Here is a 16,760-nt window from a genome sequence, read left to right as displayed (position 1 = left end):
CACAGTAGAAAAATACCATCCTGACCTTAGTGCCTTATTTAAAAAGCCCTATCGGGTTACTACAAAACCAAACATACGCAACATTAAGGTAAATTCAATACAAGGGAGGCTTACAGCCAATGTGCTGGAACCCACTTAGTCTCAAGTACAAGCCAGTATTATTTTTTTATTAAAAAAGAAGTGTTTATTGGAAGGCAAAACAATAAAATTCACAAGTTGATAACATACAGGTGTTGTATGCTGATTCACAGACAGTTACAGTTCCACAACTACAGTAGATCTAGAACAAAGTGATATTCCACCATATTAACTGAATGGTTTTAAGAGGGTTTCTGCTATACAAACAAATTACTCTGGGAAGAGGTTACCACCACACAGACCTCTGGAGTGGAAGTGCAGTGTCAGGGCCTAATATCTTTAGCTGGTGGTCTCTGGAAACAGTTACAAAAGTTTTTTTCTCAGTTAGGTTAAAGGAAGTTTCCAATAACATTTCACTCTTAGAAACTTGCAGAGCAGAGAAAATTGATTCTCTTCTATCGAACTAATTAGCTTTTATTAAAGGGTATATACAAAAATATAAAAAGCTTAAAGAATGTCTTCCATTACAAAGCATTGAACATCCCTTAGAGCGCTTGAAAAGCTAGAACAGTTAACCCTCGTGTTCTGAACAGAGTTGTGACTGCAGCAGCTGGTGTGCAGGGGTGTTAAGTTGTATGGTAGGTTCTAACAAGCTTGCACAGTGCTCATAGGTCACCTGTACTGGAACTAGATGCTTCATTCCCCATTTAGACATTAGGATACACTGCTCAGCATCAGTCTGACTTGATCCCAAGGCAGCACCCCTCCACTTCAAATAGAATTAACCTTTTGAGAGAAATAAACATACATTATGGAACTAGAGACATATAACCATATCAGATAACGTCTGTATTCCACAGGAATGAGTGAATCACAATCCTGGACCAGGGAGAGCTTGACTGGGGCTTAAGTCTAGTATAAAATGGCTAACTAATTAAAAAATTTTGCAAAATAAAATGGAAATTCTTAAACGTGCTAGACATGTCATAGTGACGACTGGCCTTTTTAAACACTAAATCACAAGTGTTGAAGTACATGTCATAGCTTTCCATTTTTCGCCATAGTTTTAAAAGTAACTCATTTGTCACTTCCTCCAGACTTTAATCCGGATTTATACAAGTTTAATGTTTTGTAGAAGATGCAAGACATCTTTCTTCAGAGAGTCTTATTCAGGTGGTGGAGGGTCTTGCGTTTCACGCTTCACTGAAACAATAGGGAAAAGAGTGCTTACACATTCTGCAGTTACCTAAGCTGTCCGAAATGTTTCATGGAATGAGGGCTTTATTAATAAGGATTTTTTCCTTTTGAGCTTCATTTTAATTCATTTTATTATACAGATCTACTGTGGCCATAGGTAGAAGTGACTTTTCATCTGACATGCCAATTTTTTTCCTTTTAATCACTGTTAAGTGTAGTTCTATGTAACGCACTCTCTGCAAAAATCTATCATTCGGGTAATTCTCTCCATTTCCTAAGAAGCACCTCCACTTTTTCTGCACCCTTCCTGAAACTGCACTACTGTGAAACGTATTGCCAGTTCTGGGTTTGACAGAACACAGCACTAACTGTAGGAAACGAGGAGTTGGGCAGGGCCAAACAGTAAGCGTGGGCCAGCTTCGTTACAACCACAAAGACCTCCTTCCTGCTTTGGCAGCCATCCATCCCGTTGTATGGCTCCCTCTGCTACTTTTATGACAATCCTATTTTTTGAAGGACAAGATTTAAAGATAGAGGCTACTGGTGTTGAAGCCAGGATGTGGCTTACACAAAACAAGCTAATTAATATTTCAGAAATTAGAATACAACATAACCCTGAAAAGGAAAAGATGCAGGGTTAATCAGAGCGTATGTCTACTTACCTTGTTGGCTTTTTAAATCCATTACATTAGAAAGAATGAAGAGATACTCAATTTTGAGTTTATATTCTACAGTAAGACTCTAAATAGGACAAATATCACTAACAAGTCTGAACGGTTTTTTAAATTGCTTAGCAACATTCACTTACATTCATCTCTGGCCTTCATGCGTGCGATAAATGAATAACTTTTATTTCTTCGGTAGTTTTCGTAAGGGTCATCTAATGCAACTCCCACTCCTTTATATTGATCCCATTTGTCTCGGATATCCCCTCCTTTAATTGGATCCTGAATTCCTTGCTCCTTGGCTCCCAATCCACCAGACCCACTCCATCCTGCAGAAGGGACACAACATTGCAAGCCTGTACCTATTACATTACTAGAATTCTGAAGAATAAGCAAACGTTCTGAGAACAGCTAAAGAAAATGTCCATTCAATGTAGCAGGATAATTTTTTTTTTTCCCAAAAGCACTAACATGCAGCGAGCCTGGGAATACACAACACTATGCCTAAGAACCTTTAAGAGGACAAGGGGAAAGACAATGCAAGCCCAATCTGTTCGGTCAGAGGCTGATCTACACTGTTGGGAGATGAAACTCTAGGTAGCTGAACCCTATTTGATGCCAAACTCACATCCCTGTCTTCCATATCCTTCCCAGAAGGGCAACTACCATCATTATTCCACGTTCTGTGTACTTACATCTCTGAATATCCTTACTCAGCCCTCAGAATGTGAAGTTACTGAAAAGGACAATACTTAGGAATGTGCAGAAATTAATGATGTCCAAGAGCTGAGTGCCTGATCATTTTTCCTGGCTTACGTCAGATTCCAAACCAGTACCTTACCCATTTTCACTAGCATCTGATGGCCTTTATTTTCTTCTCCAAGTCTTGATTCTGGTATAGGAGGCCCAGAACTGGAGCCCAAACCAGCAGAAGAACTAAGGAAATAAAACAAGGAAATTAAAAACAAGCAATACTGTTCTGACCCAATGCAAGGGACTTTAAATCCTATTAACATCCAGTATAATCCCATTCACTCTACTACGATTTTTTTTATAAAGCTATTAGGTTATGGAGTTTTAAAGGTGCCGACAAACCTTACCTGATTCTCGGTACAAGGGAAAAATCAAACACTATGGTCTTCCTCACACAGATCTTGGAGGACTTTTCCTCCATTCCAGGAAGGCATACAAGGCCTTCAGAGTTGGACAGTGTTTTGTTATACAGAAAGCCATCACAAAACAGTAATGTTTTCTCTCTATATATATATATACACACAAAGAGCATAAATACTATTACCAAATCTGCTTGTTATCTTTTCTACCATTTGGTGAAATGCTTAATGCACTCAGTTCATGAGAAAAGCACCCTTTGTGGTACTTATCTGCACAATCCAGGTAAAAAGAGAATAAACAAACAAAAGCTTACGGAGGAGTGGGGCTGCGAGACCTGGACCGGCGCCGCCTTCCTGGGGAGTAAGATTTTGATCTGGATCGTGACCGTGATCGCGAGCGGCTATGGGAAGAGCGGGACCTGCTCCGGCTTCTAGAAAAAGACAGCACGTGAGATCACACACACAGGTTTCCAAAGCAACATCCGGGGTTCTTCTTTCAGCCCTGAAGGTTGTTTCCCACTGCCTCCGACTTCCTGAGATTCACCCCATTGCACTGTACCTGGACTGAGAGCGTGAATAGGATCGTGACCGAGAGCAAGAGCGAGATCGTGACCTTGAATAGGAGCCAGATGATTTTGAAGATCGTGAATTGGACCGGGAGGATGAACGACCTCGGCTTTTAGACCGACTGCGAGACCGAGAAGGCCCACTGCACAGATAAAGGCAAAAAAACTCCAGTGAAATTCCTTGGAGATGCTTGAGAAATGCAAACGTAACTTTGATCAAATTCAAATTACACACAAGCATTATATTTCTGCAAACAATCCAATCAAAACCTGAGTGCGAAAAAACAAAACTATTTTCTATATATTAGACAGAATTTCCAGCAACTTAAAATCCAGTTAATTCCATCAACATATTGCTGAACAGATTTTCCCTACGCTAGTCCAGGATAATCCTAGCACCTTCCAAATGAACAGCATGCATCAGAAGGCCCCAGACAGGATCTCTCACCTATTTCTCTTCTCCTGACCTTTCCTCCGTCTCGCTCTCATTTTAGCTCTGAAGAATTCGTACAGTCCATTCTGCTCCCAGCCTTCACTGCAATAAATCAACCACACACAGAACCAACATCAGTAAAACTCGACTTCGATCCACGGAGCAATTAAGGATTTCCGCTAGATTTTGTAGGGAACAAAGGGCCTGGGCAGAAAGGTCTCACACATCTCAGTGTAAGATCAAACAGTTTAAAATACAACAAGAGCACTTATTTTCAGCATTAGAAGAACCGAGACACAGGCGAATGAAGAGAGAGGCACTTCTTGTTTTGAGACAGCTTCGTAGGGCATTTTCCTTACCATATTGTTAGCTATACCTACTCTTACCTGTTTCTAGGCCTGTCATGAGATGGTGGACTATAAAATGCCTCAACCGCAGCCAGTAGTCTCTCACTGGGGGGCATTGGGGGTGGAAGACGTATATCTTTAGGATCTAAAGGTTTATACTCATGATCTTCAAGCTGCCGGAAACAAAACAAATTACATTCTTGTCATGTGTCATGGGGTTGCTAACCTGAAGAGATAAATATAGATTTAACTGTGTAGGGACCTCACAATTCACTATTGGATAAAAAAATGGTCCAGCAATAAGGATTCTGCAGACGACCCACTGCTTCCTTGTGCTATCACCACCATTTTGATTTCTATGAGGTAAGCCAGCACAACACCTATTGGAGCATTAACTGGATCACCAGGTAGATAAAACGCACGTCTTATCTATCCACCTCTGTGCTAACAGTGCCTGGCTGGAAACCTGGTAAAAGCTGGTGTATGCTGAGTAACACGAAGTTAAGAGATGGAATAGACCTACTTGTTCATCTCAAACACGGAATGATAAATGCACATATCCCCCAAGACGCTGATACAGGTGAATGTTCGCTACCATTCTTGGCACATATAGCACTAGTGTTGCAAAACATCTTTGTAAGAAAACTCTGAATACCAAAACTAGTGCGCAGTGGCCCCATCAGAACTGCAGGGTCTCTCTGCCCTTCTGAAAATCACTGGGGGTAAGGCTTTGAGAAGCACATGAGTCTTTCACATATACAGGCTCAAATGGCTTTCACTGGGACACAACACTTGAAGTTTTTACCATTTTCACTGCCTTCCCTCACCACCCGCCCATACAACAACGTGCTGAGCCTGAGGGCTGCTGGAGGGAAAGATGTGAAATTGAAAATGTACACGTCAAACTACCCATGATATTCACTGTGGGATTTTGATCTTTTAATCCTACAAGTCAGGGCCCAATTTCAAGCACTTACTTTTACAAGCGGAGCCATCAGTCCAGCAGGAAGATCAAAGTAGGGAACATTTGGCACCAGACTGGGATCATCATGGTTCATGTGAGGGGGGCCCTGTCGCCGCATGTGAGGAGGCTGCCCGTTAAATCCATGTGGGGGAGGCCCGAAATCAGGGTGCTGTGGCCCTCCCCAGGGAGGATGCTCGCTGATTCCAGGATGAGGCAATCTGTGACCGGGGTGATGATGAGGAGGTCCAATTTCTGCACAGAGTGGGAGGGTTAAAACATTTTACTTAGCTACGGAGAAGGGGAAAGCAATCAGAGAGGTGTACGTCAATTAGCGTGTTTATCCTAAAAACAAATCTTGGCACCTAAAGCCTTGCAGATCAAGAAAAGCAACAGAGTGGAAGAACTAGAGGCTGGCTACAGGTCCGTGTTCACAGAAATCTTGCAGTGCATCTCTTTTTCTGGCTACAGCGGCCACTCTCAAGACAACAGGAAGCTAACTCTAAGCCACCGCTCACTTTAGGACATACTTTGGTCAAAAAGTACCACAAGAAAGATGCTCAAGAACAAAAGGTTTCAGATGCAGCAGGCCAGCTGCTGATGGGATCTATTTCTGAAGCCTAAACACACAATCGTGGCTTAGCATCAACCTAAACAGGTCCGTAACACACACTGCCTCTATGCCAAGTCAGTATACATAAAGAAATTAACGTGGCAGGAATTAACTCAAAGGAGTAGGTGACTAGAAAATGCTTTGTTTAAAGAAGTGTTTCGAGAAGAGGTAGAGATAACATCCTGTTAAAATAGGAGTGAGAGACATCCATCCAATCACTGATGGACAAACCACTTGCCATGAACGCCAGGATACCCTGCTGAACTCACTGCGCTATGCAGAGAAAAACAGAAGACTGAAAATCAATACCTTCCGCAGGGGGCCCAACGGCTTCTCCAGGAAAAGTTGTTATAGCCACCACACAGTCCTCACCCTCTGCTATTTGACTCATCTTTATTAGGATTTGAACAGAGGCTGCACTGTCATTGCTTCATCACTTTCCTAATTTTAGCTGGTTTAGTAGATTCCCCTCCTCCAACAACTTTGCGCGATACAACAGATGTTCCGGGTCATCAATACAACCCAAAACACAGCATCTTTTTTGAGCTTAAAAACCTTAATTTCCCCCCACACACACACCTCGCCCAGACAAGAAAAGCTGTTCTTCCTACTCACTACCACAACTCTTAAAAATTAAAAAAAAAAAAAAAAAAAAAATCTTTGCTGCAGAAGTTAGACACAATCCTGAATACATAATTCATTGGTTTTCGACCTTTTTGGGACTTGGGGAACTAAGAGTCTTTTAAGCTTAAAATAGCAACTCCTACATTGCCATTTTTAAAGTTACTTGTCACACAGAACCACAGGGATCTTTAGATACTATGTTGACAACGATCATTCCAGAATGATCATAACTTCTGGATGTGGAATAGAAACTAAATCAGGGCAGAACACCACCAGACTTCAGCAGGAGCCTGCAGCCAAACCCAAGCCACAAAGGGCAGGCACGCAGTGCCCAGACTACGTTCTCATACGTCCCCGTGTTCCAGCGAGAGAGCAAACCGAACAAGGAGGGAGGGAGGGATCATTTCACCAGACACTACACCAAGCCACACAACGCTAGCCACGCACAAGACAGAGAACTGAGAGCTTTTCTCTAAAAATAAAGAGGAAGAGAAGACCGTGGGTACACAAGAACAAATGCTTCCAGCCTGCCTTCCTCTAACCTCCTCTATCTAGGGAAGACCTAGCTAAAGAGACCCCATCTATGGCCTGATGTACAAGAAACTGAATTTGCAGGCAATCCTGCTTCTCACCTCTGGGCTATTTTTAAAATGAAATAGTCACAAAGAGAGTACCCAAAGAGCCGCTGACTTGAGCTTGGATTACAGTTTCTGGTTATCCATACCCATTACAGAAGGAAGACACAAAAAGCAAGGGAGCATCCAACCCTGCACATATTTCCTACCGAGTCATTTAGTTGTAGCTTCCCAAACCAAAAAACTCAGCATTTCTCAGGAAAACCTGAGCACTCCACCAAGAATATGCTGTCACCCCAAAGCACTAAGGTTTGTAACAGCAATCAGTATTGCAACGTAAGAAAACCTGGCCCAGCACACACTTTACCTTGAGGAAAATCCCCCTGGGGGTAATCAAAACGATGAGGATAAGGAGGCCTTTCAAAGGGATGGCGAGGTGGAAAATCATCCTGCATGAAGCGAGGTGGAAAGCGGTTGAAATTATGCGGATGCGGGGGCTGGTTGAATTGGGGATGTTGCTGATGTGGAGGAAATGGGCCTCTGAAGTGAGGTGGCCGCTGCATTCGAAATGGAGGTTCCCTTTGACCCCCACCCCATGGAGGTTGTTCGTGCTGGTTGTTCCACGGGGCTTCAAACTGGTTGTTCCAAGAAGGATCGGGCTGGTTGTTCCAAGGCGTCTCACGCTGGTTGTTCCAGCCTTGATCTCTCTGTTCGTTCCACATTCCTTCATGGTTGTTATTCCATGGAGGACAGTGAGGTGGTCCCTGGTGGTAAAAATAACAAGCCTGGTCATTAGGCTACAAGCAAGCGATAAAAACATTCTACCTTTTAAAGTAAATATCGCCTCTGGACAATTTCAAAAAGAAATTTCTGAACAACTGTGGTCTTTTCCTGTCTTTTCTCTGAAGCTAAACTGCTAGGGAACCACACAGTGCTGAACTCGAAGAGAGTACTTCTTGTTCTGCTCATTCATATGGAAAAGTGCAAGAGCTGACAACCTGAAATAAACTTTGCTTTTAGCTGTGCTGAGAATGAGAAAGCTTTGGATCTGTATCTGCATTGATAACGTTCCCAGCTTTTCAAAACACTCGCACTCCCAAGATGGTCTTTCTGAATAGGTGAAGTTCCACCTCCCTCTACACCTCGTTTCAGAACGGCGCTTGATACCTGCTGTTGACCCCATGGTGCAACAGGGTGAGGTTGGTCAAACCACGGTGGTTTATTTGGAGGAATCTGATCGTGAGATCCAGGGCCGCGAGGTCCACCAGAGGCAGGATCCTGCACTCCAGACCCTGTCGCGTCATACTCTGTAGAACCAGCTAGGGGCAGCTGAGGTTTACCATCATCTGGAACAAATTGGAGACAGTCAGAAGCATCCAGCTCACAGGCAGTTACTAACACCAGCACGCTTACAAGACTCCACTAGAATTTTGCTGGGTACATACCCACACATTCTACAGAAATCTACTACTGTGAGAGAGCATTTCTGATTTCAATTTAACACTCACAACTTTTTTTCTCATTTATATTCAAGCATCAGGCTACACCAGATGCAAGGATCCAGGCAGAAGCCTGAATCTGTTCGAAACAAACCAGCATACCACAGCAGCTCACAGGTAAAAAAAAAAAAAAAAAAAGCAGGGAAATAAATAGATAGAAAAATAAAAACAAATCTCTCAATTTGTCCACCCACTGATTTCTGCACAGGTCCCCAGAACAGGTTAGTACCTGCTTGTGTAACAGGAGCAGACGGTGGAGCTGAGGCTGGAGCTGCTGTGGGGGCTTGAGGCGGTGGTGTTGATTTCACCTCATTCTCCAGAGGTGGAATTTGTATTTGTTGCTGCTGCTGCTGCGTTAAACTGTTTACAAACTCTTCGTGTTGAGTTTTTAGGTTCTGTATCTGCTGTTGGAAGGCTACCTGTACAGGCTGCACTACCGTTGCATACTCAGTGATCAAATTTGCCTGATAAAGTGAGAAATTAAGGAGAACAAAGTTAGTGCTGCACCTAAAAGAGTTCCCCTATCTGCTCATTCAGAATCTCCTATATTGCACTCCCCCCACTTCCAAGAAATACATGAGAATGCAGGATAATCTGCTGGCAGAAGAATCTAGTCACACTACGAAGCTCTGAAGGTTTCCAAAATATTCTCTGCAGGCTAGAATCCACTGTCCGTATTAAGTCTAGCTTTCAAATACAGCTGAAACCAACAGCATTCATTATTAATGCTAAAAATGAGTACCTCCTGCTGCCAAAACAATTTTAATGCTTAGCATATACAATTTAAAGCTATGGCAGCGTAGACAACTTAAAAGGTATGGTTTCTTTAGTTTCCCTTTTATCAAGCATCAATTTCCATAAAAAAAGAACACTCAAAAACATGCTCGACTGAAATGCAGTAGTTACTAATGCAAGCAGACTTTCTGGGCTGATAGCAGCAGCCAGATTATTCGATCTTTGAAGTAACAAGGTAACACTTCACTTTTTTGTAATCCCTTGTAAACAACTTCGATAGGGAGGAAGAGGAGGAGTGTTAATAGTTGCCTCTCAAAAAGAAAAACATTTCTTAAATGTTCTTATTTATATGCATATTTTGAAAAGGGTTGCTTTTCTTTTGTGGCTAACCTGGTACTGGCCAAGTCCAAGAGCCGGGCTCTGCAACTGCTGAATAATTGATTCATCAAAGTATCCATTTTTCTCCCATAGTTGAAGAAGCTGCATAAATTCAAGAGTGAAAGGTGCTTAGAACTGATGAACAATAAAGGAAAAATTGAGACAATTTTTTAATTTTATTTTTTTTAATATTTCCAGCTTTATCAAAAGACCTAGGATTTAGTCAGTTCTATTTGGAACCGCCAAAGACTCAAATGCATTCGTCCTTTTAGTAACTGTTAAAGCCTAAGTACCTTCAGGTTCTTGTTCAAATAGGTTCAAATGCAAAGCACAGCTGTGATAAGATTTTGCGAAGACAATCAGACTAAAAACATCTCAGCAGTCCTCTTCTGTCCTTGTATTTGTGAATTTCCCTGGCATTAACCTAACAAAGCAAAGCATAGTTAAACTAAAACCAGATACTCACTCTGGCAATTTTCTGTTGCTTATCCTCCTCCACTGCTAAAAAACTGGTACAATAAATAGGTACAACCACCTTCTGTAAAGCAGCCAGAAGATCCCGTGCTTGCTTCCGCTGGCTTCAAAAAAGGAAGGGGAAGGAGAAGAGTTACTGCCTTTCCCTACAGCATTAAAAGCACTGCAAATCAATTCCTCCCAGCTTCCACTGTACCAAAAAATTCACAGAAATATACAGAGTTCCCTCCATTACGTTTTTGCTGTACAGCCTTAACTTGAATAAAAACACACAAATTAGACAAAAATTCAATTTCATTATTAAAGCACCTGATCTTTGTGCCAGCTACAGATGTGTTAAGACATCTGCTAAAAATAATAAGTACATTAAAAATAAAAGGTGACTAGTCAAACTAAGAATATACATAGCAGAGACAGTTTTCACCAAATTAATCAAAACTTAAAACTGAAGAGCACAATTTAATCCTTACCAGTGATGCAATACATCATTAATTAAGTAAATCAGATGTAACCGAAGCTCAAAGTGAGCTCCTTCGGCTGTTATACGATTTCGCAGGTGCCCAGCCATCAGCTCACAGTGTGCAGGAGATTTTGCGTTACTAAACATCCAGTTCTTGCCAGCCTTAGGAAAAAAAAAAAAAAACAAAAAAAAAAACGCTGGTCTAATGTGTTCACATCATAAGGACTTTGTACAACACTGAAATAACTGCCAGAAGAGCAATTTTCAGGTAATTTTCTTGCCTACCATACAAAACGTAGCTGTTGTTTTCTATATAGTTCCAAAATTTCGATTGTTCTTAATCCACAACAGCACCAAGTAACTGCTCAGACTAACACCACTTACTGAGATTGCATCTTTTGTGCACGTGTCGATTATCGGCTGCAACAGGTTGTCAAATTCATTCATATCTAACTGGGTTTCCTCCAAAACTTTCTGCATTTGTTGCTCTATTGCAAGGGCCACTGCTGATGTGACTTGCTCCTGAAAAAAATAGAGTTATAAAATAAAATTAGATTACATCCCATTTTCTTTTAGAGAACTAAGCTGCTGTATCCCAGGCCTCTTAGCCTCTTAACCATAAGCAGCTATCTCAAAGACCAAGACAAGCAATGTTTTCCCACACAAATGTTTTGATTATTTGGTTTTGAGAAGACTGTTCTCATTCTTCGGGAAAAAACTGTATTCGTTTCCACTTCTTAAGTCTCTCCCTCATTGATTAAAAAAAAAAAAAAAATGCGGACAGGTCCTAAAGATATAATCCAGGAGCGCTCCCTTCCTCCAGGAATCCCTCAGTTTGGTTGCCAGTAACATTAGGGCAAAGTGGTGCCTGCAAAAACACCTAGCTCAAATACACAGCACCTTCCTACCCCAAATCTGAATCTGCCTTGAAGTACAAGATTATTTTAGGCTACTGCTAAAGCACAACCGCATTTCTCACAGTTCCCAGCAAGCTACAGCATTAAATGCCGTCACAATTTCTTCCACTCTGTGAACCAACAGGGCTTTTCACATACTAAATATATTATTTTAATCGAGGACCAATCTTACTAAGGCATCACATACATCTGTTCTAAGGATATGGTGGCAATTACCATGGAACAAAAATAAGCACAATAATGCCCCCTCTCCTCCCCAACACCCAAACCCACCACCCACCAGTCAGATGGAAGCCTTTCTCTCTCCCTTCGCTCTGAACATTTACAGCCAGTGGTGGTTTAGGATAAGGCAGATGAGTGCTTATTTCACACCAACCTGTCTCATGGCAAGGAGATGCTGCTCCTGCTGCTGCAGGTTCCACTGACTCTGCTGGATAAGTTCCTCCACAGAAGGAGTGCCCTGAGGAGCTGGGATGGGAGCAGCCGGTGGTGGGAGAGACGGCTGGGGCAGTGGCTGGATCTGTGTCGTAGCCTCGATATCTTGACTTTGCTTGCACAGCACTATCAGACAAAGTAAACCCTTAAAGCAAGCCTCAAGCAGAAGTCTGTTACCACCAGCCCATACACAAAAGCTGTGCTGGTTCCAGACCCTCATTCTTTACGTAACGGTTCAATGCAAAACGTCAATCGTGCGGATGGTGCAAAGAGAGAAGGGGGACAAGCGACTCCTTGCACAACGGCAGAGGAACGTCTCTGACACCAGCCCAGCTCCTGGAGCTCTGTGCGGGACCTCCCGGTTCCCGAGTGCCCCTTGTGCCCGCATCGCAGCCCAGCCCAGCTCCAAACCCGCAAACGGGAGGCGTGCAGAGCCGCGGGCAGGGCTCAGCCATCTACCTGGAGCTCAGAGGGCAGGAAGAGGCCGCAAACCGGTCCCGGCGGGGCAGAGTGAGGCCGGGGGGGGGCAAAGCGGCTCCACCGGCCGGGGCCCAGCGGGGACCGGGAAGCTGCGGCCGCGGGGGGGAGGGGGGGGGGGGGTTAGCCCCGAGCCGCGGGCCCCACTCACGCTGCTGCTGCTCCAAGGCCAGCTTGTACTTGTAGTAGCCATAGAAGTCGCCCCCAAAGAGGAAGGAGAATTTGGGGTTCTCCTTCTGCTTCTCCATCGTCATCTTCTCGAACTCGGGCCCGTTCCGCGCCACGAACTGCGCCAGCTTGTCGATGACATTCCGCAGCTCCTGGTCTGTGGGGAGGCAGCGCCGTCAGCCCGCGCCGGGCCCTCTCCCCGCCCCTCCACGCCCCTCCCAAACCTCCCCTTCTCCCCCCCGGCCCCCTCAGACCCCCGGGGCCGCGCTCACCGTCGGGCGGCAGCGGCATCTCCATGGCTGCGGGACAACGGGGGCGCCGCCGCCGCTGCTAGGCCGCACCGGCCGGAAGTGCCGCCAAGCGCCACGCGCGGCCGCGCTTTACGGCCGCGTCGCTATGGAGACCGGCCCCACAGCGCAAAGGGCGGGAACCTGACAGGGCCCGGCCCCCGGGGCGGGGAGGGGCTGAGGCGGAGGGGCCAGGTCCCAGCCCCCGGGGAGGAGCCGGGACGGTCCCGGTCCCGGTCCCGGTCCCTTCCTCGCCGTTCTGTCAGGGTTTCCGAAGCCAACTCGGCCCCAGGGCTCGCCCCTCGCAGCCGGGGAAGCCGCTTCTAGGCTGCGGGTGGCTGCCCGCTCGCTGCCGTTCCTGCAGCAGCCAGTCGTTCTTGTGCTTACCAAGCCCTAAAAGTACATCAAAGTACATCCAAACTAAAAAGTACCTCCACATCCAAACTAAAAGTACATCCAAACTGCACTAAGGTTGACAGAAATCCATAGAGCGCATTAAAAGAAAGGATGTCATTCAACATCTGTTGCATACTGGGGAAAATCCATCACCACAGCAGTAGAGCTAAGGTAGACCACAGACACGATGCAAAAATGCTATGAACATGGATGTGCAGGGAGCCCAGTACAGAGCCAACTGAAAAATACAACTGTTAATTGCCCTATGAAGGGACATTTAACTCACACCTGAGCACTGTTTCTTTCCACATGACTTCATTTCTTTACACACTTAAATGTTCAAGTTGTTCCTAGTCTTTACCTTATCCTTCCTTTGGCACCTGATGGTCCATTATCTTTCAAAATGTGATTAAAACTATCTGACGGCTTGAGCATCCCTACAGAATTAAGGTGCTGATCTGATCAGCTTCACAGCCCAGTCAAGAGGTACAAGGCTTGGTGGGAATTGCTCAGCTCCCTCTGCTTACTGACACGATTTTTAGAAAATGCTTGAAGACCATTTATAGGAGAACTAGAGATGAATTGTAGAAGGCCAAAAGGAAGCCTGAGTATTCTAACACTTATTCAGTGCTCACATGGATTTATATTCACTTTCTTAAATTTCAGGTATTAAATTACACTTCAGGATTTCCAGTCACATAGATAACACTCACAGACATCCTCACAAAAAGGTAGAACTTTTTATTCTTAACAAGACATACCACGAAGAATATAAAAACTCAGAAAGAAGGTGGGTGTTCTCATGTATCCAAGTAACAACTGAAAAAGAATATCAGATACAGAGTCTGATGATGATTCTACATCACCCTGCAGTCCTGGAAATTAACACTGATCCCAGAAGACCAGATTAAGTTCACATCTTATTTAAAGATAGTTAAATCTTATTTAAAGCTCATATTTAAAAGTGATAAATTTTTCAAAATTCTTAATGATGCCTTCCAGCAAAAATGTTAGTGCTTTGCACATCGGAGCCCATGCTGTCACCGTCCAGGCTGCCATGTTCATCAGCATGCAGCAATGGTTTATCCACCAAGTGCCCCAAAAACTATAGTTACCTGACAGAGGCGTCCGTCAAAAAACATCTGAACGCCTAATATATTTTAGGCAAGAAAGAGTCCCAGGCCCTGAAAGACTGATGCAATATCTTCCCATCATCCCATACAGGGATCCCAGATTCAGTACCAAGATCCACAGGCTGGAGGGCTGCATCACAGGCAATCCAGCTAAGTAACATCTGGAGCTTCACAGAACAGAGTTGAAATAAGAAGAGGAAAACAATATTCATATCATAAGGATTATGGGATTTTCTTGGTAAAACCACCTATACTCACATCAATTTATGGACTACTAACATAAAACAAAGAAAAAAGATGGGTGGTGGCTGCCATCTGCATATTTGCACTTGCATATCTACATAACATGATTTATCATACACCTGTGATCTCAGGATTAATGGATGCTTTACCAGATTGTACCATCACCATAAAGATATTTTCGAATTATCTTTAACAGCTTACAACATGGTTCAGAAACAGAAGCCTTAGAAAAACAAAACTTTCCCTTTATTTATATTGCACCTTTTTCCACAAATAGCTACATGGCAGAAGTTTCTTCTGCTGCAAAATGCTACATCAGAAAAATGTGGCTTTGAACACACATTGGAAAGAAAAGGTCTTGAGCTTCAGAAATCATCGTGAATTGACCCCAAATTACCAACACTTGTTTTTTACAAATCAGTGTGCTCCTACAAAGCCTAAGTATTGCCTCAATTTGATTTATTTAACATTCAGATATTAAAAAAAAAACACCCAAGTATTTTACCTGATGATAAAGATGCTCTAATCACTACTGGGTACTAAAATTCACTCTGCAAGGGAAATGCTTTCAAGAGATCTTCAGAGCACCACATGATCTAAGGAGCTATCAAGAGAAAACCCACACATAGTGGGGGGAGATTAATTCTTTCACACTGGTATTTCTAAACTATCCAGGACTGTTTTGGCAAGAATTTCCCAATTTTGTGATGTATTTACATATGTTAGAAATGCACAATTGAAATCAAAATATTTCTAAGGGTACCAGCAACTAGCGTCCTAACACTAGTTATGGCATCCAAATCATGCTAAGTAAACATCTGGTGTCACACCCTTATTAGCAAAACATTAATCTGATTTCTCGTATGTGGCCATTACTAATGTATGGCACTCCCAAAGTTTCCTGCAAGTAAAAAAAAAAAAAACAAACCAACCCCCTTCACTTTAATAACAGGGTCGTTATACACGATTGTCTAGATATGCCCTTTTTATTCCAGTGTTTCCATACTTTCTACAGACCTATGTACATAAATACGTCATTAATTTACAAACCATGTTAAAACAAATGCTTCACCTTGCCAAACAAAATCTTGTAGCAGTCCAAGATTAAAATATATATATTACAACAGTATCAGAAACTTCCTTTACCTGAATGTGGGCAATATTGCTTAAGGACTTGGATTCAGGTACTCAGCAAAACCAGCTCTTGTAACTGATTCACTCAACCGTTTTAATTATACATCGTACCATGCAAAATTATCCCTGTTGACCACAGACGTGAACTACTAGAGCATGAACACTGTCAGACAGGCTCCAGGGAAGAAGCCCAGAGATTCACACTCTGGGCCCGGTGTGATATCCCTTATTTTGGGTCAGTCCCTTTCTGCTCTGCAAGTACAATAGTTTTGTTTCACAGACAAAGTCAGGCCATGAGCCCAGGCTGGAACTTGGGACAAGGTATTTTCAACAGAAAGCCCTCACCTGCTACCATACTCTTGACAGAAAAAGCTGAGCTAAAGACCTGCCACAGTAAGCGTGCATGCAAGCTCTCTCTTGAAAGAGTTCCAAAAAGATCTAGTTATGTTCTTCAGAGAGCAAGCCATCTAAATATGTTTAATGAAATCTCTGATCTGTGAATACAGTATGTGGAGCTTTATTCCAACTAACAGTTCCAAGCTGTATGAATATATTACAGTGGTAGACAGACCAGAAAATTTACAGATGAACTCACAGCACGTCTGTACATCCCTGGGGCCCCCACTGCTACTGTCTTCTGGTATTTCAACCCCTCCAAAGTAGGGAAACTGAGGCACAAAGAACACCAGCATTTGCAGGAGTCTAACAGTTTCCAGCTAGCTCCCTCTGAAAGCAGTCGAACAACTCCAGTTCCTCTCAAAAATCTCAGCCTAAATGTTTCATCCTCAAATCAAACTTGTGCAGAGCCAGAATCTAATCCAAATCCAGAGTCCCCATGATTCTTTCTACATTT

At 43.3% G+C, this 16,760-nt stretch overlaps 1 protein-coding gene across 2 annotated transcripts; it reads right to left on the bottom strand.

Annotated features, from left to right (window-relative positions):
* Positions 1-158: 158 nt before the first annotated feature.
* Positions 159-13,129, bottom strand: CHERP (calcium homeostasis endoplasmic reticulum protein). 2 transcript variants are annotated; one of them, XM_035567798.2, is made up of 18 exons: positions 12,987-13,129; positions 12,698-12,871; positions 12,011-12,195; positions 11,102-11,239; positions 10,728-10,879; positions 10,250-10,361; positions 9,796-9,885; positions 8,900-9,134; positions 8,339-8,517; positions 7,539-7,935; positions 5,376-5,614; positions 4,438-4,571; positions 4,067-4,153; positions 3,612-3,761; positions 3,367-3,483; positions 2,782-2,876; positions 2,084-2,269; positions 159-864 (listed from the first exon to the last, which is right to left on the bottom strand). In XM_035567798.2, the coding sequence occupies exons 1-18, from the start codon at positions 13,009-13,011 to the stop codon at positions 860-862; spliced, it is 2,700 nt and encodes an 899-aa protein (XP_035423691.1). In that variant the 5' UTR covers positions 13,012-13,129; the 3' UTR covers positions 159-859. The 2 variants fall into 2 exon arrangements, with proteins under 2 accessions (XP_035423691.1, XP_035423690.1); XM_035567797.1 differs by lacking the exon at positions 159-864 and having other exon boundaries at positions 2,076-2,269; positions 12,987-13,110.
* Between the last annotated feature and the right edge of the window lie 3,631 nt (positions 13,130-16,760).

Source organism: Cygnus atratus, chromosome 26 (assembly GCF_013377495.2).
Source record: "Cygnus atratus isolate AKBS03 ecotype Queensland, Australia chromosome 26, CAtr_DNAZoo_HiC_assembly, whole genome shotgun sequence".
NCBI classification, from domain to species: Eukaryota; Metazoa; Chordata; class Aves; order Anseriformes; family Anatidae; genus Cygnus; species Cygnus atratus.
The sequence above is the reverse complement of the archived record's forward strand: the minus strand, read 5'-3'. Positions and strand labels throughout refer to the sequence as shown.

Bases quoted from the DNA above. Each gene is read 5' to 3' on its own strand.
- CHERP (XM_035567797.1), bottom strand. From the start codon at position 13,011: ATGGAGATGCCGCTGCCGCCCGACG. The intron at 5,615-7,538 runs GTAAAGTGTGTG...CACTCTGTGCAG, and splicing joins CCAGGGGGATTTTCCTCAAG to AAATTGGACCTCCTCATCAT. The intron at 4,154-4,437 runs GTAAGAGTAGGT...GATTTATTGCAG, and splicing joins CATGACAGGCCTAGAAACAG to TGAAGGCTGGGAGCAGAATG.